The sequence below is a fragment of the Theropithecus gelada genome, chromosome 8, assembly GCF_003255815.1.
Source record: "Theropithecus gelada isolate Dixy chromosome 8, Tgel_1.0, whole genome shotgun sequence".
Taxonomy (NCBI): Eukaryota; Metazoa; Chordata; class Mammalia; order Primates; family Cercopithecidae; genus Theropithecus; species Theropithecus gelada.
The window spans coordinates 68,418,095-68,441,197 of record NC_037676.1 but is presented as its reverse complement, the minus strand read 5'-3'; the positions used below and the strand labels follow the sequence as shown (position 1 = coordinate 68,441,197).

Genomic DNA, 23,103 nt, shown 5'->3' with positions numbered 1-23,103 from the left:
AGTTTTCTGTGAAGAAATGGTGGAAACATCAAGTGAAATTGGGCTTTTTGAAAAAGAATGTAACTAGATTGTGTCGGTAATGTGTCAGATACCTCAATGTCCTTGAAAGTGAAGTAAAATGAACATTATCCTGACAGAATCCTGCACCTATTTTTACATGTCGAACTCCTCCCTTGCCCACCATAATCTTCTCACCCTGGCTAATAAACAAACAAACGAACAAACAAACAAAAACAAACCCTTAAGTCTCATGTATGGTTTATGCAAAAAACAACAACAACAAAAAACCCAAAAGCCCAAATGATGTGGGAATATCATAAGAAGACTTATTTCTAAACATTCAATTTGAGTGAATAGTGAATTCCGCCTGGATGAACAGACCATCAGAGTCCATTTTGTGGCCTGTTTTTCTTGAAGGTAGTTTCTAAACTAAAGGGAACTTCCATGGCGGCTGTTCTGAAATAGCTGAAGGGTGAAACGAGTGGCATAATGTGTTTTCTGCAAAAGGGACTGCTTTTGGGATGTGTATAAATTTTTGTGCTTTCCTGTACTAGAGATTAATGTCTATCTTCCATTTAAAATGTTTTAGTTGTTAACCCACTATTGCCTTCATATTTGGGATTACATAGTTTGGGTTGGCTTCTCTTACACCTCCATGTTTCTAGGAAATTATTAGGTTTTCCTCCAAACAATATGGACCAATGCTGTCTTTCAGAACAGAAAAGCCAGTAACCAGAGTGGGGGGCTATCCAATAGCAGAGGTTATCCTGAGTATCTTTAGATAATTGCACCATCTCCTTGGTCTTGTTTATATCCACTGAGGACCCAACAACCAGCTCAGCAAAGAAAGTTCTGTGCAAAGAGGCTTAGCCTAGTTTTGAATCCCACACCAACTACTTATTAGCTGTATGACTTGGACAAGTTAGTTAACTCTCTGAGCCTTAGTTTTCTCTTCTGTAAAATAGAGATGAGAACCTACCCTACAAGTGTTGTAAGCGCTGAATAAATAAAGTAATACACATAAAGCACTTTACACATGACTCACTTACATTAGGTTGGTCCTTCCTTCCTTCCTTCCTTCCTTCCTTCCTTCCTTCCTTCCTTCCTTCCTTCCTTCCTTCCTTCCTTCCTTCCTTCCTTCCTTCCTCCCTCCCTCCCTCACTTCCTTTCTTCCTTCTTTTCTTCATTTCTCCCTTCCTTCCTCCCTTCCTTCCTTCTTTCTTTTCTTCCTTCCTTCCTTCTTTCCTCCCTTCCCCTCTTCCCTCCCTCCTTTCTTTCAACAGTGAAGAGAGTCCTCTGCCATGCAGAATCACCTGGGGACTGTTTGTGACAAACCGTATACAAGAGCACCGACCCCCAGGAAGAAAAGACAATAGTATTTGCAATCTCATTTTTCCAGAATTGGGCATCATTTCTATGACTTAATCCCTTCAGTGTGCTGTAGTCACAGGCATCAATGACACTGTTCAGTGTATCTCCAAAAGGTCCAACTTCACACATGGCTACCTCATAAAGGAAGAATGAGTTAAAGATCTAAAACTCTTTTTTATAAGCACGGCCCATCAAATCAAAAGCTGATCTTTTTCCTATAACCTTCCCCAGATGGAGCTGTATGTATGTGTTCCTTCAAATAGTTTCCTAAATGCTAGCTCTCATTTATCACAGGAAGTGCTATGTCTTGGGAATAGTGATGTTCTATGAAGCAGAACAAGGGACAGAGAATTACAAGCACTGTTCTCCTCTACCTGCTTGGGAGCTTGTCCTGCATTCCAGTTTGGTCTGATATGCACACAAAGGTAAACAACAGATTATTAGTTCCATATTACAGTCATGTGTTTTTTAATGACAGGGATACCTTCTAAGAAATGCTTCCTTAGATACTAAGCAGACATTAAAAATAGCAAGATCATGTCTTTTGCAGGGACATGGATGGAGCAGGAGGCCATTATCCTTAGCAAACTAACACAGAAACAGAAAACCAAATACCACATGTTCTCACTTATCAGTGGGAGCCAAATGATGAGAACACACGAACACATAGAGGGGAACAACACACACTGGGGCCTTTCGGAGGGTGGAGGGTGGGAGGAGGGAGAGGATCAGAAAAAACAAGTAATGAGTGCTAGGCTTAATACCTCGGTGATGAAATAATCTGTACAACAAACCCCCATGACACAAGTTTACCTACGTAACAAACCTGCACTTGTACCCCTGAACTTAAAAGTTTTTTTTAAAAAGAAAAGCATCCTTAGGTAATTTTGTTGTTATGTGAACATTATAGAACGTACTTACATGAGCCTCAGTTTGGGTTAGGCAAACACTTCCTGTAACGTGGAACTGTCCTGTACACAGAGACAGATGTCCACAAGGCTCTGTCAGAATGCATGCTCATTAACACCCATCAACAAGAAATGATTTTAGATTTAGGTTGCTTCTACCTCTTGGCTATTGAGAATAATGTTGCTTAAACAGGAGTGTGTAAATATCTGTGTGAGGCCTCGCTTTCAATTCCTTTGAGTATATTCTCAGAAGTGGAATTGCAGGATTTTATGGTAACTCTGTTAAATTTTTTGAGGAACCTCTATACTGTTTTCCATAGCAGCTGCTAAGGACCATTTTACATTCTCCCAGTGACGCATGAGTGTTCCAATTTTACCACATCCTCACTCCTAATTGTCTAATATTTGCAGGGTATTTTTAAAAAAATATAAATTCGTTGCAAACCAAAAACAGGACTTGGTACAGATACTTGCCATGTTCGCAGAAACATTATTCACAATAGCCAAGAGGTAGAAGCAACCCAAGTGTCCATCCATGGAGAAGTGGATAAACAAAATGTCATGCACACATATGTTGTCAAAAATCAATGGAATACAATGGAACACTGTTCAGCCTTAAAAAGGAGAAAAATTCTGGCACATGCTACAACATGGATGAACCTTAAGGACCTTATGCTAAGTGAAATAAGCCAGATACAGAGGGACAAACATTATATGATTCCACTTATATGACATATCCAGATAGTTAAATTCATAGACAGAAACTAGGATGATGGTTACCAGGGGCTGCGGAAGGGTGAAATGGGGAGTTTTTGTTTAATGTGTATAGTGCTTCTGTTTTGCAAGATGGAAAAGTTCTAGCAATTGGTTGCACAATAGTGTGAACATACTTAACACTTCTAAACTGGACACTTAGAATGTGTAATGGGAGGATACACATTATATACTCCCATTTTCTGTTATACTGTTTATACTAACATTTTTTCTGTTACCTGGCCTGCTTTTTCATTCCTGTTACCTTCTTGGCTCCTAAAGGCACACAAGCTTATTGCTCTTAACAGACACTATAGACACTTAGAATGTGTAATGGGAGTGGTTAAGATGGTAAATTTATGTTCTGCATTCTTTACTAGAATTAAAAATTTTTTAAAATTCAGGCAACATCACATTAAAATCTGGATTTGCAGGTTCTTTGGACAAAGCAGAAATGAACAACGCAGAACTTGCACGGAGAGCTAAGCAGTGTTGTGCCTTGGATTGGGAATGCTTCCTCCCTTCTGCCCGTCTTGGTCAGGGTCACAGTGCCCAACACTCCCTTTGCTGCCCCTGCTGCAAGGCTGGTTTCAGTTGCCATTTATCATTGTGCTTACACAGTTGCTATGCTCAGAGTAAAAAGGAAAGCAAGCAATGTCTTGTATTTATGCTTCTATTAACATTGTTCTGTTACCTGGCCTGCTTTTTCATTCATGTTACCTTCTTGGCTCCTAAAGGCACACAAGCTTACTGCTCTTAACAGAAGGTTCATTTTTAGCATGAAGGTGTCAAAGAAAAGAAAGCAAAATGCTCAACAGAGATTTGGCTTGATTTTTATGTTAAATGTGATGAGTGATTTTTTTAAAGCTAAAGTGTGTCTCATGGCAAGATTCTTGACAGTGAAAGCGTGAAACTGCCTTTAAAATTCATTTGAGTACAGATTAGTCCCCAGGATCTTAGCATAGGGGACATAACTGGGTGCAGATTGGTGGATATGTGCTTGTTTGGGCTTGGGGGTCAATGCCAGTAGCCCCCTTTACCTAAATGCATCTCACCCCACCTTTTCTATCTAATGAAACTAAACAAATGCTTTCCTGACATTCACTCTGGCACAAGTTTGGGTAGCTACATTTGCGGGGGACGGGGGCATTATTTTTTTAAGCTGCCCCAAAGTAGAAGAGTGAGCTTATTTTAATCAGTGAGCAGTGCCTTTGAGTCTCTAAGTTTCCCAGGGCCTCCATGGCATACCAGCATCAACCCTTCCCCAAATGATCATTCTCTACATCATCCATGACTCTGATCCACTAATGCTTACCTGTCTTGTGTTCCATTCCTTAAGGCTCAGTCAAGTGATAGCAATCAAGCTGAGAAGATGCATTGCAATGAAGACATTAATGGATAATGATGGCCTCATGTATGCCCCTGCCAGATAATACTTTACCTAGAAATATTCATGCCTTATCCTGAGGGATGACAGATGCCAGGCCATTGAGGAGATGTTGGGGGCCTTGAGGAAATTTATGCCCAGGCCCCCAGAGCTGGGCTGCCATTTCCTCAATCTCTGAGTGCTGCAGGGAATGCCAGTCAGAAATTCAACCTGACACAGGATCTGGTTACCAATGCATGTTAAATGCCTGTCTTTCTGGGTCAATTTAAAGAAACCCTTGCCATCTATCATGAAATGCCTTTGCCTTAAAGGAATGTGGACAGGAGGGGTACAGCTAGACTTACGGCTGCTGAGTGGGCAACCACCCAGTATCCGTCTCGCATCTGCTAGGCTGGGTCAGAGAACCAAAGCCAGGTGCTGGAAACAGGTGTAAGTAGGAATGCTGAGACCATGTTTAGAATGTTTATTCAGAAAGACCAAGCCCAAGCATTGGCCTGCTCCCCTACTTAGCATTCCTGAACCTCAGGCTCTTGGATAGTTTAGGTGTTACAGATTCCTAACTGGGAAGGAGAGTACAGCCAAGAACCCAGGCCAGTCACCCACAGTGAGAAGTAACTAAGGCACTATCTCTGACTTACGGCCAAGGGTCAAAGCCTTAGAAACTCTGTTACGCAGCTCTGCCATCATGGGTGTCTCTTTCACAGGAATGCAGACATTTCTGCTTGGGACAGGGCAATCAAGGTATGTTAAGAATGAAATGTAGAGCTGTGAAAATACAGCACAGCTAGAGGAAGCAGAAAATAGGAACCCCTAAAAAGAGCTCTGGAAGGAAAACACTCGCTAAAATGCATCTTTTGGCCAGGCATGATGGTGCGTGCCTGTAATCCCAGTGCTTTGGCAAGTTGAGACAGGAGGATTGCTTGAGGTCAGGAGTTTGTGGCCAGCCTGGGCAATATGGCACGACCCTACCCCTACAAAAAACTTAAAAAAAAATTGCTGGGTGTGGTGGCACGTGCCTGTAGTCCTAGCTACTCAGGAGGCTGAGTGGGAGAATCATTTGAACTCAGGAGTTCAAGGTTGCAATGAGCTATGATCACAACACTGCATTCTAGCCTGGATGTCAGAGAGAGATCCTTTTTCTAAAAAAAAGAAAAGCATTTTTTCTTGGGGGGATTCACAGCCATACACACTGAGTGATAAAGGGGGTGTGTGGAGTGAACTGTCTGGGGGGCTTTGTTGCCATCAGCTGCCTCCTTCTTGCTAAGAGAAAATCGGAAACGAGAATAATTTCCTGAGGCCCATCCAACAAGCAGGAATTAAACTCACTGCTTCCTGACCTGGAGAAGGATGCTGTGGTGTGCACTGTTTGGTTTGTGTCAGGTGTGTTGTCCAGAAATTGATGGGATCAGGGTGGAGAGGACAGGTTATGGAAGTTGATATCACAGCCTGGCAAAACTTGCAGCCAGCATTCTTCTCAGATATGGAGCTGACAGTTGTGTGTCATGTAGAGAGTGTGTATGTATTCTTGTTCTTCCTGAAAAGAGAACTGGATTGCAAAGAATTAGATCATTAATTCTTTACAGACAGGAGTTTCTTACATTTCATTAGGCAAACAGACCCAACAGGTTGCCCTTAAGAATCATAGGAGGTCGACAGTATTATTATCAGTTACAGAAAAGCTCAGACTCAGGAAGTTTGAGGACCTTGCTCAAAGTAACTCTAGGATAAAGTGCCGAGATTTGTTCATAGTGACCAGAAGTCCAAAGGGAAAGAGGGCAGCTGGTGCTGCTGCACACCTAAGACTCGGGACAGGGTCAGCCTCTCCACCGAAGGCAGAGAGAGAGGCAGGTTGGTTGACACCACGGGATGCAACTGAAGGATCGGCTTGCCCTCATTTGCAGTGGACAGCCACATCCCTGCCAGCAGTGGAGGCCTAGAAACGACCCACCTCTGCTTGTGAGGCTGTGCCGATCTAGCCTGAGTGGTGAGTCAAAGCAGAAGAGCCCCTGGTCATGCTGATTTTTGCCTCAGTCCCATTAACCGAAGTGAAGTGGGGATTCATCCACTTTTCTTGAAGATGCTGCCTGGCTTCCATTACACTGCACGCCCCACTTGGTGGAGGATGAGAGATCGAAAGGCAACAAGCTACTCTGTGATCCTAAGCGAGTCACGCCTCCTTTAGAATCCTCATTTTCCTCCACTATAAAATGAGGAAGTTAAACAGTTCCTACTGTAGTGGGCTGTTGTGAGGTTTAAATGAGAGAATCCTTATGAAAGACTTTGTAGATGATAAAGCAATGGACACACATTAGTTACAGTCAATGCCACGTGCCATCGTTTTTTGAGATGCATTAACACCTTGGTGGACTAACTCTTCACTTCGTGGGCTGTAGTGGGAGAAAAAGTGTACCATGGAAATCACTGAGATACACATATAAAGACAGAAAAAAACCCACAGGATGTACAACACTAACAAAGGTCTTAGGTTAAATCAGAATAATAAACAATTTGAAAACACAGGAAGCTTAGCTCAGCTAGCTATGTCATAACAGCTCCCCCAGAGAGTTCTCCCAGAGCTCGTGTTCATGGAATTGTGGAGTTGTAGGCACAGGTTGCCAGGGGAAATGAATGAATTCATTACCCTACTCACACACAATTTACATTGTATTTTCCTCTTTAAAATGGATACATCCATTTTAGATTCCTATTAAAGTGACATTTACTTAGGATGCCATTTGATCCTGAGAAATGTAGTCTACAATTTTATTATTGACTTTTTTTTGTCCTTCTGGTAAATCCCCCAAATTGACAGTTAATAAGAGATATAGTGACAGATATTGGGGGCCTTGAGGAGATTGAGGAGATGGCAGCCCAGCTGTAGGGGCCTGGATGTAAATTTCCTCAAAGCCCCCAATATCTGGCACTTTCTCAGCAGGAAAAAAAAAGCCCAGAAAAACAATATTGCAGTTGTAGGGTACAAATGAAAAAGCATTAATAATGTTAATGTAAAGGTCTCATTCAAACTTACTTGTTAAAAAAAACTTACCCTTTCCTACAATTTTTTTTTCTGGGTAAGAATGTCTGCATCTCACTACCATAGCTTCTTATAATTTCCAGGATTATTAGGCTCCAGACAATGTTTTGGAGTAAACATAGGCCAGTCCTGAGGACTGATCAGTTTTTCTCTATTTTTATCAAGTTGAAATTCCAGCACAGTCAGAGCACCTGGCATATCAGCAATTTGTAAGCTTGAATCTCCTAATTTGTAAAACACGTAGCAATTGCTCTCAGTAGGGATCTCTGTTTGAAAATAATTTGACACCCTGAATCCTTCAATTAAATTTAGAGAACAGAGTTAAATTTTCATTCACTTCCGTTTGTTTTGGAAAATTAAATAGATCATTTCAAAGAACCCAAGACCTATGGTCACACTCATGGGAAATCATGTTCTTAGTCTCTAGTTTTTTTTTAATGCTTTGTAATATCTTGTGAAATTAATCTTCCTCAGAAAAGCAGCTTCCTGGCCCTCTAGCCTCCTGCATCTCTCACCTCTCAGTCTCTAGTGGCAGCTGGCGTGGATGTTTGCACTTGAAATCAGAATGCATAGCTTGGTCTCAAAAATCATTTGCATAAAAATGCTTTTATCTTTTTGCAGGTTACACTCAGTAGTGATGCGGGGCTCACAAAGGTTGTTCCTCCTTGGAACTTTGGCCCATTGTCCATCCTGGCTTAGGAAAATATGAATATTTTCAAGGGCACTTAACCTTGAGTGATGAGAAAGCCTCAGGTCTGGGGACACATGTATTGGTTTCTGAGAGCCTGGGAAATAAACCCTGAACTTCAACAGAGAAAACACTTATCTTGGGATCAATTCTTAAAGAAAATAAATAAACAATGCTAAATATGAATGTACCTAAACAGTTTCCAAATACATGAGGCAAAAACTGATACAGTAAAATAGAAAAATTCAAAATTCTAGTCAAAGATCTCAAAATTTCTCTCTCAGAAACTGACAAAACAGGTAAACTGAAAATCAATATGGGTATAGTAGACTTAAACAACACTATCAATCAACTGCCTTAATTGACAAGTACAGAACACCATACCCAACAACAGAAACACTTGTGTTTTCAAATGCATGTGGAATATTCACTAAGGTTGATCACATTCTGAGACATAAAACAAATCTTAATAAGCTTAAAAGGATTGGAAACATATAAAGTATATTCTAGTCTCTCTCCATAACAGAATTAAACTGCAAGTCAAAAAGAAAGATATCTGAAAATCTTCAAATATCTGGAAATGAAATGCCACTCATCTAAATAACCCAAGGGTCAAAGAAGAAACTACAAAGTAAACTAGAAAATGTTTTAAATTAAATAAAAATGAAAATACAACATATCAAAATTTGTGGGATGCAGCAAAAGCAGTGATGAGAAGTAACTTTATAGCACTGAAAGCTTATATCAGAAAGCAAGAAAAATCTCATATTAATAATCAGAGCTTTAACCCTAATAAACAGAAAGAGAAGAGAAAAATTAAACCCAAAGCACAAGGAAGAAAATCATTAAGAGCAGAAATGAATAGAATAGAAAAACTGATTAAAAAAAAATGGAGAAAACCAATAAAGCCAAAAGCTGGTTTTTTTCCAAAGGTAAATAATCAAAGCATTGTGAAAATTATATCGAAGTTGGAGACTACATTGACTTATTTGGAGGCTTCTATTAAAGCTATTATAATCAAGACAGTGTGGTATAGGGGAAGGGACAAACTTACATATCATACATACATATCAATGGTACAAAATACAAAGTCCAGAAATAGACTCACACATATATGGTCAATTGAATTTCTACAAAAGTATTAAGGTAATTCACTGAGGAAAAGGATAGCCTGTTAACAAATAGTGCTGAAACAAATGAATATCTATATCAAAAAACAAATAACAAACTTTCCTTACCTCATCTACACAAAAATTAACGAAATGATCTTAGACCTGATTTAAGAGCTAAAACTATAAAAATTCTAGAAGAAAACATTGGAGAAAATCTTTGTAATTTTGAGTTAAGGAAAGTTTTCTTAAATGGGACATAAAAACACAAACCATAAAGAAAAAAATAAATTGGGTTTCATCAAAACTAAAAATGTTTGCTCCTCAAAATATTCTAAGAAATGAATAACAAGCAGCATGATTGAAATGGTAATAAAAAAAATTGCCAAAAAAAAAAAGTCTAGGACCAGATGGATTCACAACTGAATTCTATCAGACATTCAAAGAAGAATTGGTACCAATCCTATTGACATTATTCCAAAGGAGAGAGGAAAAAGGAATCCTCTTTAAATCATTTATGAAGCCAGTATTACCCCAATACCAAAAACAGGGAAGGACATTACAAAAAAAAGAAAACTACAGACCAATATCCCTGATGAACATAGATGCAAAAATCCTCAATGAAATACTAGCAAACCAAATCCAATAGCATATTAAAAATTGAGTCCACCATGATCAAATGGGTTTCATCCCAGGAAAGCAGGGATGGTTTAATGTACATAAGCCAATAAATGTGATATGCCACATAAACAGAATTAAAAACAAAAATCACATGATCATCTCAATAGATGCAGAAAAAGCATTTGACAAAATCCAGCATCTCTTTATGATTAAAACCCTCAGCAAAATTGGCATAGAAGGAACATACCTTAAGGTAATAAAAAACCATTTACAACAAAGCCACAGCCAACAAAATACTGAACAGGGAGAAGTTGAAAGCATTCCCCCTGAGAACAAGAACAAGACAAGGATGTCCACTTTCACCATTTCTATTCAACATAGTACTGGAAATTCTAGCCAGAGCAATCAGACAAGAGAAGGAATAAAGGCATCCAAATTGGTAAAGACGAAGTCAAACTGTTGCTGTTTGCTGACGACAGGATCGTATACCTACAAAATCCTAATGACTCATCCAAAAAGCTTCTAGAACTGGTAAATGAATTTAGCAAAGTTTCAGGATACAAAATTAACGTACACAAATCAGTAGCTTTGTTATATACCAGCAGCAACCAAGCTGTTCTTGATCAAATCAAGAACTCAACCCCTTTCACAATACTTGAAAACAAACAAACAAACAAACAAACAAAAAAACCCTTAGGAATATATCTAACCAAGAACCTCTACAAGGAAAACTACAAAACACTGTGGAAAGAAATCATAGACGATACAAACAAATGGAAACACAATCCATGCTCATGGATGGGTAGAATCAGTGACCATACCGCCAAAAAAAATTTAAAAATTCAATGCACTTCCCATCAAAATACCACCATCATTCTTCACAGAACTAGAAAAAAGAGTCCAAAAATTCATATAGAACCAAAAAAGAGCCCTCATAAGCCAAAGAAAGACTAAGCAAAAAGAACAAATCAGTAGGCATCACATTACCCAACTTCAAACTATCCTAGAAGGTCATAATTACCAAAACAGCATGGCACTGGCATAAAAATAGGCACATAGACCAATGGAACAGAATGGAGAACCCAGAAACAAAGCCAAATACTTACAGCCAACTGATCTTTGACAAAACAAACAAAAACGTAAAGTGGGGAAAGGACACCGTATTCAACAAATGTTGTTGGGATAATTGGCAAGCCACATGTAGTAGAATGAAACTTGATCCTCATATTGCACCTTATACAAAAATCAACTCAAGATGGATCTTAAATCCATCTTAAATCTAAGACCTGAAACCATAAAAATTCTAGACAATAGCATCAGAAAAACCCTTCTAGACGTTGGCTTAGGAAAAGACTTCATGACCAAGAACCCAAAATCAAATATAACAAAAACAAAGACAAATAGATGGGACTTAATTAAACTAAAAAGCTTCTGCACAGCAAAAGAAATATCAGCAGAATTAACAGACAGCCCACAGAGTGGAAGAAAATCTGCACAATCTATACATCCAACAAAGGACTAATATCCAGAATCTACAAGGAACTCAAACAAATCAGCAAGAAAAAAAAAACAAACAGTCCTATCAAAAAGTGGGCAAAGGACATGAACAGACAATTCTGAAAAGAAGATATACTAATGGCCAGCAAGCATATGGAAAAATGCTCAATCTCACTAATTGTCAGGGAAATGCAAATCAAAACCACAATGCCATACCACCTCACTCCTGCAAGAATGGCCATAATCAAAACATTTTAAAAAATAATAATAAATGTTGGTGGGGATGAGGTGAAAAGGGAACAATTTACACTGTTGGTGGGAATGTAAACTAATACAACCACTATGGTAAACAGTTTGGAGATTCCTTAAAGGACTGAAAGTAGATCTACCATTTGATCCAGCAATATCACTACTGGGTATCTACCCAGAGGAAAATAAGTCATTAAACGAAAAAGATACTTGCACATGCATCATATGCATGTTTATAGCAGCACAATTCACAATTGCAAAAATATGAAACCAGCCCCAATGCCCATCAGTCAATGAGTCAATGAGTGGCTAGAGAAAATGTGATACACACACACACACACACACACACACACATCATGGAATACTACTCAACCATAAAAAGGAATGAAGTAATGGCATTCGCAGAAACCTGGATGGAATTGGAGACTATTATTCTAAGTGAAGTAACTCAGGAATGGAAAACCAAACATCATATGTTCTCACTTATATGTGGGAGCTAAGCTATAAGGATGCAAATGCGTAAGAATAATACATGGGACTTTGGGGACTTGGGAGAAAGAGTAGGGGTTGGGGAGGGATAGAAGACTACACATTGGCTACAGTGTACACTGCTTGGGTGCACCAAAATCTCAGAAATCACCACTAAAAAACTTATTCATGTAATCAAACAACACCTGCTCTCCCAAAACATATTGAAATTTAAAAAAACTAAAAATTAAAAGAAATGAAAGGGAAAGCCACAGACTGGGAGAAATTATTTGCAAAACAGCTATCTGATAAGGAAATTTTATCAAGAACACATAAAGAACTTCTCTCTAAGAAGATAAACAACTGAATAAAAAGTTGGGCAAAAGATATGTACAGTTACTTCACCAAAGAATATATAAAGATGACCAATGAGCACAAGAAAAGGTGCTAACCATTAGTCTTTGTCAAAATGCAAATTAAAACCATAAAGAGATACCATGCATAATCATCCACCCAGAATAGCTGAAATATGAAAGATTGACACAATACCATGCACTGGTAGAACATAGAGTAGGTAGAACTCTCTGACCTTGCTGGTGGAAACAGAAAAAATTGAATAACCACTACGGAAAACTGTTTAACAGTTTTTTATGAAGTTAACCACAAATTTACCATACAATCCAGCAATTCCACTCCTTCATTTACTCAAGAGAAATGAAAACATGTATTCACACAAAGACCTATATGTGAGTGTTCACAGCAGCTTTATTTATTATAGTCAAAGCTGCTAAGAACACAAACATCACAAACATCCATCAAGTCATGTATAGATAAGTAACTAGTGACATACCCACACAATAGAATACCACTTGGGAATAAAAAGAACTGAGATACTATACATGCCACAAAATAAACAAATCTCAGAAGCGTTATGCTAAGTGAAAAAAAAAGCTAGTTATAAAAGCATACAATACTGTATGTTTTCATTCACAGGACCATTTGGAACTGGCAGAACTATAATGACAATTAAACGCATCGGTGGTTGCCAGAGGCAAGGATGCAGGGAAGGGATATAATGGTAAAGACACATGAGGGAACTTTCTGGGGTGATGAAAACATGCTACATCTTAACTGTGGTGGTAGCTATACAATGCTACATATTTGTCCAAACTCACTGAACTGTACACTTAAAAGGTAAATTTTAGTGTATGTATGTCTCAATAAAGTTGATTTTAAAAATCACATCTTTCATTTCTTTTCTTTTTTTTTTTACATCTTTCATTTCTTCATCCATTGAATGTTCTGTGTCTGCCTCTGCTGTGTACATCCTGTCTTTGCTATACTGAGCAGTGAGGTCTGTAAGTACCTTTAGGTGACTTCAGAGTGGAGTCATCATGGATGTGGAGTTCATGCAATCTGAAGGAGGTAATAGCAGCTGTGTAAACACTCAGCTAAATGAGTGTCTAGGGAGAAATCTGGAAAATGGTTTGGGAAATTGGGATTTATGTAAGAGCTTCAAGTCAAGAAATGCACTTTGAGAAATGCAATGGACTCTCTATCTCACTGAGAATCTGTTGTAATTATTGTCACTCATAATGACTTGTGTCAGGCCTAAGTCCATAACCCTCCCAATGAAAATACCTGAAACCAATTATAAAATTCCTAGTACTAGATTTTACACTGCCCCGTGTGAAAATAAATGAATCTATTCATTGAGTAGTCTCTTTATTTTCCTGATGAGAAAACTGAGGCTCAAAGAACTTAAATGCCCAGAGTCAGACACTGAAGCAGCTCCAGGACCAGATCTGAAGTCCTTTCTTCTAACTTCTGGATCCTTCCACAGTCTTGAGCTTTGGCAAAATTTCTACCCAATTTGTTTGTCTATTTTTCAGGCTTGAAGAATAGAATGTGAAAAGTGGATATTTTTGAAACAACAAATCGCTATGATATAGTAAAGCTTTTAGGGCCTCTTATCACAGCAACTTTGTGTTCTGGTGAAATACTGAGCTGTGGTTCTATATAGAGGCAGAAATTGCAAAGATTTCAATGCCAAAGTCCCCATCTCCAAAGCAATTGGCTCTGGCTGGAGTGTTTGTGTGCGTGTGTGTGTGTGTGTGTGTGTGTGTGTGCGCGCGTGCGCTCATGGTGGGGAGATCCTCTTACCTTGAGGCAGCTGCTGTGTCCAGCTCAAGTATCAGCCAGAGCAGCTGCTGAGTTAATCCACCAAATAAAGACACATTTCTCTGGAAATGCCTGTTCCCTGTTTAGCTCCCATTAAATGGTTTGGGCAGATTCTTCCAGGTGAGGCCACTAAGCTGCACTGGAAAGGGAGGAAGGAGAACTGGGAGGGGGCTTTCATTGCTGCTGCTCCCACCTCTATAACAATTTAATTCCCACACATAGCCCGAGTAAAATGCCCAACTGTCCATGGGGAGTGGGTGGGGGGTGGAAGCAGACTGGAAAAGCAATGGCCATAAGAAGGCATGCCCGAGAGAAACGGCCTCACAGAGACTGCTTCCAAGGCAGCCAACCCGTCTCACAGCATCCTTCTCCCACCTTATTCATGCCTTGTTTTCTGAGGTTGACTAGGGCATGGTGTAATTCTTTCAAAATAAATTTTAAAATTAACATATGAAGTAAATCAAAGTTTACTTCTACCAAACTCTCTTTGCATTGACTGAGAATACAGCGGGCCTGGCTGAGAAGGGCAGAAACTGAGAGGATGACTCTGCAGGTAAAGATCAGTTCATGAGTGAGGGCTTTGCACAGTTTTCTGGGAGGACTGGGGTGTGCGGAGGTTCCAAGTGCATCCTGTAGAAGCCCGAGGAAACTGGGGCCTTTGATGAGTTCAAATTCACCACAAGACTGAATCCAAACCTTGCTTTTTCTTAGAGAATGCCCAAGGGGGAGCTACAACACTCTTCTGATCTAACAAGAAGTAGTGGTCCTGTCCATCACTGGTAGAGGAAGCTGATGTTTGTTTTTTGCCATGAAAGGTTTTTTGCCTGTGTACTTGGGTGAAGAGAGAAGGTACATAATAAAGTAGAAATTGTTCAGCACCAGAAACCACAGGCAGTAAAATCAAGGGCATGTTTCACTATGTACATGGATATGAGGAAAGCACCAAGAAAGAGAGCATTTGCTTCTAAAGGGTTTGCAGTTCAGCCGTTGTGGACTGAATATAGTTTACAGGTCAGCAAGTGAGCCTGAGATGCTTCTGAGTTTTAAAGGCAACATTACTCTGACATGGGACCACCTGGTAAAGAGAGATAAGACCACCACTGAATCAAGGAGAACTCTTACCATATCCTAAATGTTCAAGGTAAGCCTAGTGATGAAAAGTGAAATTCCAACACTCTAACCTTGAACTGGACAAATATGAATCAAGTAAACTGGGTTCTGAAGTGGTGAAGCTGAATCAGGCCTGCAAAAAATTCTCAGAGGCCAGGAATTTGCTGCTATAGCGAGGTCTCTATCAACCTGCCCATATCCCATTTCTGGGATCAAAGAGTAGTACTCCATCATGAATAGGTGTCCTTCTCTATGTGAGAGGCCCTTCCTCAAACACCAAGAACTATACAGCAAGGTTCTTTGCAATAGTGGATGTCAACACCCTCCCCGCACCTGCTCCACCTGACCCACCCTCCTCTCCCCAGGCAGGCATGTGGATGTCAGCATACATGACATGAGCTCAGTGGATGGCAGCCTTGAAGCATGACACTCCCTCTGCAGCCTCAGAGAAGCAATACAAGACGTATATGTAGTGACAAAGCCCCAAACCCGAATTCTTGGAATGTAAACAGAACCCTTCAGACAATTATTCAGATCCACAATTAGGTCCTGGTTCCAATAAAGCATGGAGTTTTCTCTCTCACCATTTGCCCCCCTGAGTCCATGGCCAATACATCCTCCCACTCCTCTTTACCAAAGATAATGTCTGGAAGAGTTGGGCAGCTGAGCAGACTGTAAGGACACTCGGGACACTCTAGGGTGCACAGGTTTCCAGCTGACATTGCGGGCAGGTCCTGCTCACACACAGTTGCAGACACGGCAGAGACCAATGGAGACACCACCGCCATTGCTAAGCACATGGCTAATGAGGCAGAAAGTCTATGATGGGAGCTTCCAGAAGAGTCAGTGTCAACCCAGGGAAAAGTCAGTGAGCCAGAAATAGCCGAGGCCTTTGAGCACCACTGACCCTGAACTGCCTGTGAGTTACAGGCACAGGGAGCTGGGTCTCAGGCCTAGCAGGGTCATTTACACAAAAGTACATGGAAGTTGGGCTCTTTAAATATTATTAATTAAACTGAGAACTTTCAAAAGCGTATTAAAGCATTAGGATGTCAGTCCTCAAGCAAATCTCATAACAGCAATCAAGCAAAGGCTTGGCTATGAGAAGGGTGACTAGAAAATAATATACACAGACTGCTTGATGACTTTATGGCTTAGTTCTTTGGTTCTAATTCCTGATGGCTGGTAAGTGCACATTGATCCTCTGGCTGTTAATTCATTCAGGTCTCACGTGGTTGCAATTCCCCAGATACTTCTTCATTCAGGGCATCTTTCTCTCAGGGACCTCCTCTCCCAGGAGAAATTCTGTAGAGTCTGAGGATTCAAAGAGAACCCACCTGCTCACCTGCATAGGAACTGCCTAGAACAGCATCCCACCAGGAGTCACTTGGCCACCTCCTGGGCATCTCTGGTGTAAGCAGGTGAAATGCTTCTTCTTAATCTATGGAAACCTGCATTTTCCTGCAGAAGTCCTTTGCCGCTCCTTTCTCTACAAGCAGTAAGTCCTCACGGCATTATGGACATTTGAAACTGGTCTCCCTTAATGACCATTCTGGAGGGTTTGCTCCTCCTGGATTACTGAATAATTGCCCATGGAGTCACTGTTCTCAGTCAAGGTTCCCCTCCATGCAGGAATAGATAATGGAGCAATTCTCCTCAGGAAGAGGTCTTGAGGCAGTTGCATTGTGGGAGCTTGAGACCTCCAGTATAATCTGAGAACAATGTTATTTTGGGAGGACTGAGCCTCAAGATTTGGGGAGAAATTAATCTCTGGGCCTACAGAAGAGGAACATTATGGAAGAAACTATGTGAAATGTTAGTCAAGGGAAAAGAAAATATTTCCTACCCATTAAAGTAAAAATCAAGCACTGAATCTGACTCCAGATGTAGTGAAGTATAAGAAAAGCCAAAAGCGCTAGGCAGATTACTAACTCCTGTGAGAAAACAAGAAGAAAGCTTCACTGATATTATCACAAATAATTATTTTCAACATTATTTCAATGGACTTTTCGTTTTGGTTTGAGCCCTACTGCATGCTCTTCTTGGGGTAGTGCACTGCTGTTTTCAGAAAACAGCCCCTCCTCACTCAGCTTCTACCACCATGTATAAGAATTGCCATACATTTTCTAGAAATAATCAGTCTACTGCATCTTTTACCTAAAAACTACCTCAAAAGATTTCTTCACACCAAACATTTATTTTTGTCACTTTTATCTGTGAAAATAAACATCCAACCTCAAACCATGTTACTTTTAATTTTCCAAAATCATTTCCTTTTATTACCTCCTGGAACTGAAGTCTACTTGAGCAGATACAAACAAAATAATAAGTCATTTTCTGATTTGTGAGAACATGTTGTTTGTGGTTCATAATCAATCACCTGATGACCCAGGAGCATGGAACTGGAGAGTGCTTTCGGGCAGCCTCTTGCCTGGGCAACATTCACACCTCACACATCATTTAAGAATGCTCATGAGTATGGAGTCACCATGAACATTCTTCCTTGTGAAGAAATTGTAAAAGAATTCTTCTGTGGACTCTTCGAGACATGCAAACATCTAACCAAGTGTTAGGGGGAAGACATGGACTTCAAACTCATTGTATAAAGAAAGAGTCTCTTGAAAAAAATCTCTATGGAGGAGCACCTGTGCTTTTTCCATTTCCAGGAGCACATGCTTACGAAGCACAGGTTTAATCAAGCCAAGACTGTCTCTGTCTAGCTGTAGCAAGCACACTCCAAGAATCCATGAATCAGAGGTTATTCTCCAGAACAGACTTAAAACTCAATTCAAGTGTGCTCCTTGGGGGTTGCTGGGAATGACACAAAAGCAGGGGATTAGTCTTTGGAAGCCCAAGGAGGACACAGGGAAGGCTGAGCAAAGGCAAGTGGCCATTGGTAAGGAGGACTAGGGAGGGACACAGCCAGTCACTGCAGATGAAGCAGCGCTCAGCAGCATGCCTAAGGGCCAGGCTCACTTGCGCCCTTCCCCTGGGAAGCCAGGTGTGAGGTCACCACGCACCAGCAGAGTGAACTCAAATTTGTTTTGTTTTATGTTTTCTTTTATATAGAGCTCAAAACAAGCCAACATTTGGGGGATGAGTGATTTCTGTACTTTTCCCCTGGCTGAGGTTTCTCTCTGCCCCTTTGAAAGCCCTTTTTCTTCTTGCTGTGGCCTGTTCCAGTGGGACCCTAGGGGGCGCGGGAAAACATAGACACAAGTGCATCATCACTAACCTGAGAAGTAGCTGCAGGTGCACTAGTTTCCTTACCACTCACAGCTGCCCTCTCACTCGTTGCGGCTGCTGCCACTTCTGCCTTCTGCACATTCGAATCCTCAGAACCTGGAGGCCCTATTTGCCCCAGACCTTCGCTCCCTGGGGTGCAAGGTGGGTTGGTGGTGGCTTTCCGGGTTTGGCCTTTATACCAACTAGGGTAAAACAAGGGATCCGCAGTTTCCGCTGCTGCAGGGACTGGAGTTTCAGACTCTGTGGTCTGCTCAGAGCCAGTGGGCACAACCTCCCCCTTAATCAGAACAGATAAATTCAAAAGTAAAAAAAAAAAAAAAGAAGAAGAAGAAGAAAAAGCAGTCGATTTTAGTTCCCTTTGGGTTTGAACACTGCGCGCTCCCTGCATGCAGTGCCTTGGTGGCCGTTTTAGTTCATCCCACCCTCCAGAAGCGCTAAGGGCAGAATGGTGCCCACAGTGCCCCTCTGTCCAGCATCTGGATGTGTGCCCTCTTCTTTTCTGAGCTTGTCTTTCACTTGTTGGGAGCCCAGGCAGGCAGAAAGCAGAAACCTCAGTGAATGTTGCTTATAAAATATCAGATATGGGAAAAGGGTCAAACTATTGACTAGAATAATTTGTTGGCATTATATGTGAGTCCCCAAAGCCTCATTATAAAAAAACAAAAATTAATCTTATGATCAAGTCCAACCCTCACTTAGTTACTATACCTTTTTCAATTTTAGTACAACTGGAATGCTCAGAATTGAAAAATTCTAGACTATAAATGTCATTTTAGCCTGGTTTCCTGTGGAGACAGAGCATGGAAATACAATTCCATCTCTGAGATCCCCCTCTGGAGTTTCAATCCACTTCAAAAGCAGTAGTGGAAGCAGGACTCCTCTCTGATGAGTCTGCACTGCCTGCAAACTCAACAGGTTGTGATCCTGTCTGCTGAAGTGTCATGGAGTCTGCACAAGGGCTTGAAAACTGGACAGTGACATATTAGAAACACGAGGTCAAACAATTAGATGCAGCATCTGGGGTGAGCTTATTTCCTAAGATATGTTTTAAACAATTCTGTCAACACACAATCTCATCAAATGATAAATCCATAGAAAACCAGGCTTCATTGTTTGCTCACTGAAGGAAAAATACATAAATTGTATTTCAGGGTGAGCAACAGGAACATAAATTAGTGTAGTTTCTCTATTTACCCCCTCAATTAGCTACAGAAAATTCAAAGTTCTGAAAGTATAATCACTTTTATTTCTTAACCTATGTGCTATTTATTTCTCATCCTATACCCCACATCTACATTCACTAAGTAGCAAAGAGCAGACCCAGTTCCCATGGTATCAGCTCTCAATGAATTAATACGATACACAGATATGGACACACACAGACACACACACACACACACACACACATGATTTCCAGACAAAGATTGCCTCAGATCTGAGGGCATTACTGGTGGGAAAGTTGTATTAAATTAAGTTTTGTTAACTAACAATAACAAGGAAGAATCTGTTGAATCACCTAGAGGACTTTTCTCCCCGACATGGGGACTGTCCTGAAATCTTTTGTCTACCACATACAAATGTCTGGCATATAGTTATCTTTTTCTTAAGGCAGAATAGGGTAAATTATTTAGGCTATTCAGTAAGGAGACACATCAATGTGCCCTGCAGAAAGAGACTCAGGGGGGATTACCTGTGTCACAGGGGCATCTGCAGCAGGTGGCAGGGCTGGAGGTGGCTCTGGAGAGGAAACTGGAAGTGCCTCAGGGGCAGCCTGCAGCTCCACCTGAGAGAGCTCTGAAGCTTTTTCTGGGCTTTCATCTTCTCCTGGAAACTCTGCTTGAACAATTTCTACCTCTTCCACTTCTACTGCTTCTCCTCCCACTTCTCCTTCTCCTTCTCTTTCTCCTTCTCCGCCTTCTTCTTCTTCTTCATCTTCATCTTCTGGTAAAGTAAGGTATCTTGTAAATTGTTATAACTATCCCTGCAGCCATGGACACAGTTAATGGCCAGTGCTTATAGCCCCAATTACGGTCAAGGCTAGGGAAGTTCTCTCCCACAGACATTTGACAGTGGTCCAGGTATGCCGTGCCAGGACTTTGTGCTTCTAGTGGAATGTGGACTGGACAAATGTGAAGGAACCATCCCCATCCTCCTTGTTCTCCTCCCCAGTACAGAGTCTTCACCTCTGCTGTGCATCATGCCCCTCACCTTCCAGAGCCCGTCCACATTTTTATTACAGTCTGCCACATCTACAAGCTCCCAGAGGCCTGGGATTGCCACTTATTTATCTCTGTCACATTAAATGGAAGTGCAACTCTCTTCCCTATCTTAGAAAATAATTAATGCCATAATTAATGTCATGACTCTTTTATTTATTTATTTATTTATTTATTTATTTATTTATTTATTATTTTTTGAGACAGAGTCTCGCTCTGTCGCCCAGGCTGGAGTGCAGTGGTGCGATCTCGGCTCACTGCAACCTCCACGTTCTGGGTTCAAGTGATTCTCCTGCCTCAGCCTCTGGAGTAGCTGGGATTACAGGCGTACACTACCACACCCGGCTAATTATTTTTGTATTTTTAGTAGAGATGGGGTTTCACCATGTTGGTCAGGCTGGTCTCGAACTCCTGGCCTCAAGTGATCCACGCGCCTTGGCCTCCCAAAGTGCTGGAATGCTGTGACTCTTTTCCTGACCCACTGATTTTAATATTCCCTCAGGCGACATTAAGGACAGACAATATTAAGCAATTTTTTAAAAAGATATGTCCTGAAGATCTGCCTTTAAAATTTTGTCTGTGGATGTTGGTGCAGCCTCATAGCATTACCAGTGGTCTAGCTGAGGGGTGTGAACATCTAGAAGGGCTAGCATGAGTCAAGGTGATCAACGTTTTGGTCAGCTCCAAGATTATTTTTCACTTTTCAATTATTTAATCAGGATAAAATCTCAGAAATGGGATTTCTGGGCCAAAAGGTAGGAATGTGGTTATAGCTCATGGAGTATAACTGATCACACAGACCCAGGTTTATGTCCAGGTTGTGACTTATTTTATTTATTTATTTATTTATTTATTTATTTATTTATTTATTTATTTTTTAGACTGAGTCTTGCTCTGTCACCCAGTCTGGAGTGCAGTGGCACAATCTCGGCTCTCTGCAACCACTACCTTCCAGGTTCAAGCAATTCTCCCGCCTCAGCCTCCCGAGTAGCTGAGACTACAGGCGTTGGCCGTCACACCCAGCTAATTTTTGTATTTTTAGTAGAGGCGGGGTTTCGCCATGTTGGCCAGGCTGTTCTCAAACTTCTGACCTCAGGTGATCCGCCCACCTTGGCCTCCCAAAGTGCTGGGATTACAGGCGTGAGCCACCGCGCTCAGCTGTGACTTATTCTATGAGTTGTTACTGTTCTTATCCTCTCAAGTTTGATTAGGTTGATGTGCTGCAATATCTATCCCAGATGCCTCTTATGTATTGGTTTTATCTCATCTTTAACCTTGCTCCTGCTGACACTTAATATCATTTTGGCTAGCATTGAAGTTGAGATATCATCATTACATCAATTATGAAGCATTTGCTTATCCAGAGTCAAATACTCAACTTGACATTAAAATAGACACCAGGCTGGGCACGGTGGCTCATCCTATAATCCCAGCACTTTGGGAGGCTGAGGCAGGTGGATCACCTGAGGTCAGAAGTTCAAGACCAGCTTGGCCAACATGGAGAAACCCTATTTATCTAGTAATACAAAAAGTAGCCGGGTGTGGTTGCTGGTGCCTGTAATCCCAACTACTCAGAAGGCTGAGGCAGGAGAATCACTTGAACCGGGGAGGTGGGGGTTGCAATGAGCTGAGATTGCGCCATTGCACTCTAGCCTGGGCGACAGAGTGAAAATCCATTTAAAAAAAAAAAAAAAAAGCCACCATATATGCAAAGCTAAATGAACACCGTCAACAAACGATGTGATCCTGTAATGAAATAGAGCTTCACATTGGATATGATCCTTGTAAAGTTGTCGACTGATTCTGGAGGTGATTCTGAATCCCCGCTTTCCTCCCACCCGACTCTGGCAGCTTTCACACACCTGCAGCTTCGGCCAAATGGTCAAAAGAATAACAAACCTCTGTAAAAGTCAATTTCACGTATTATCTTTTCTTCCCTATTGAGGTTGACTGTGAAGTGGTTCATGTTCTCATAGCCATGTTCTACTTTCTCCATCTGAAATGCCTTTGATGCTTCGGAGATTCTGCAACAAAGACAAGTTGTCACTTTCTGTCACTGTTTAAAATTGGATAGCCTTGGGTAAAGGTGAAAATATGCATTTTTCCATAAAAAAAATAAAAAGTTCTTACTTTTGTAGCAGGGTTTTGGCATTCTGTGAAAGCAAACAAAAGATAGTCTTACTTAAATTATTTCCATAAAAGACAGTGGTAAGACAATTATTTCCTTTGTTGACTCTGAGAATCTCATAGCTTAGTTTCTAAATG

General features: G+C 40.8%; 1 protein-coding gene across 4 annotated transcripts in view; it reads right to left on the bottom strand.

The window, feature by feature from the left end:
- The window catches only part of TRIM55 (tripartite motif containing 55), a 48,913-nt gene that overhangs the window by 2,146 nt on the left and 23,664 nt on the right, over window positions 1–23,103 (bottom strand). Inside the window, exons 6-10 of one of the 4 annotated variants that reach the window (XM_025395108.1) lie at window positions 22,969–22,991; window positions 22,738–22,862; window positions 20,313–20,563; window positions 18,612–18,899; window positions 17,223–17,310 (exon numbers count right to left, since the gene is read on the bottom strand). The exons of 1 other annotated variant lie outside the window; for it this stretch is intronic. In XM_025395108.1, coding sequence (XP_025250893.1) covers window positions 17,223–17,310; window positions 18,612–18,899; window positions 20,313–20,563; window positions 22,738–22,862; window positions 22,969–22,991 — 775 coding nt within the window. The remainder of the gene's footprint in view (window positions 1–17,222; window positions 17,311–18,611; window positions 18,900–20,312; window positions 20,564–22,737; window positions 22,863–22,968; window positions 22,992–23,103) is intronic. 2 more of the 4 variants (XM_025395107.1, XM_025395109.1) reach the window with 2 other exon arrangements.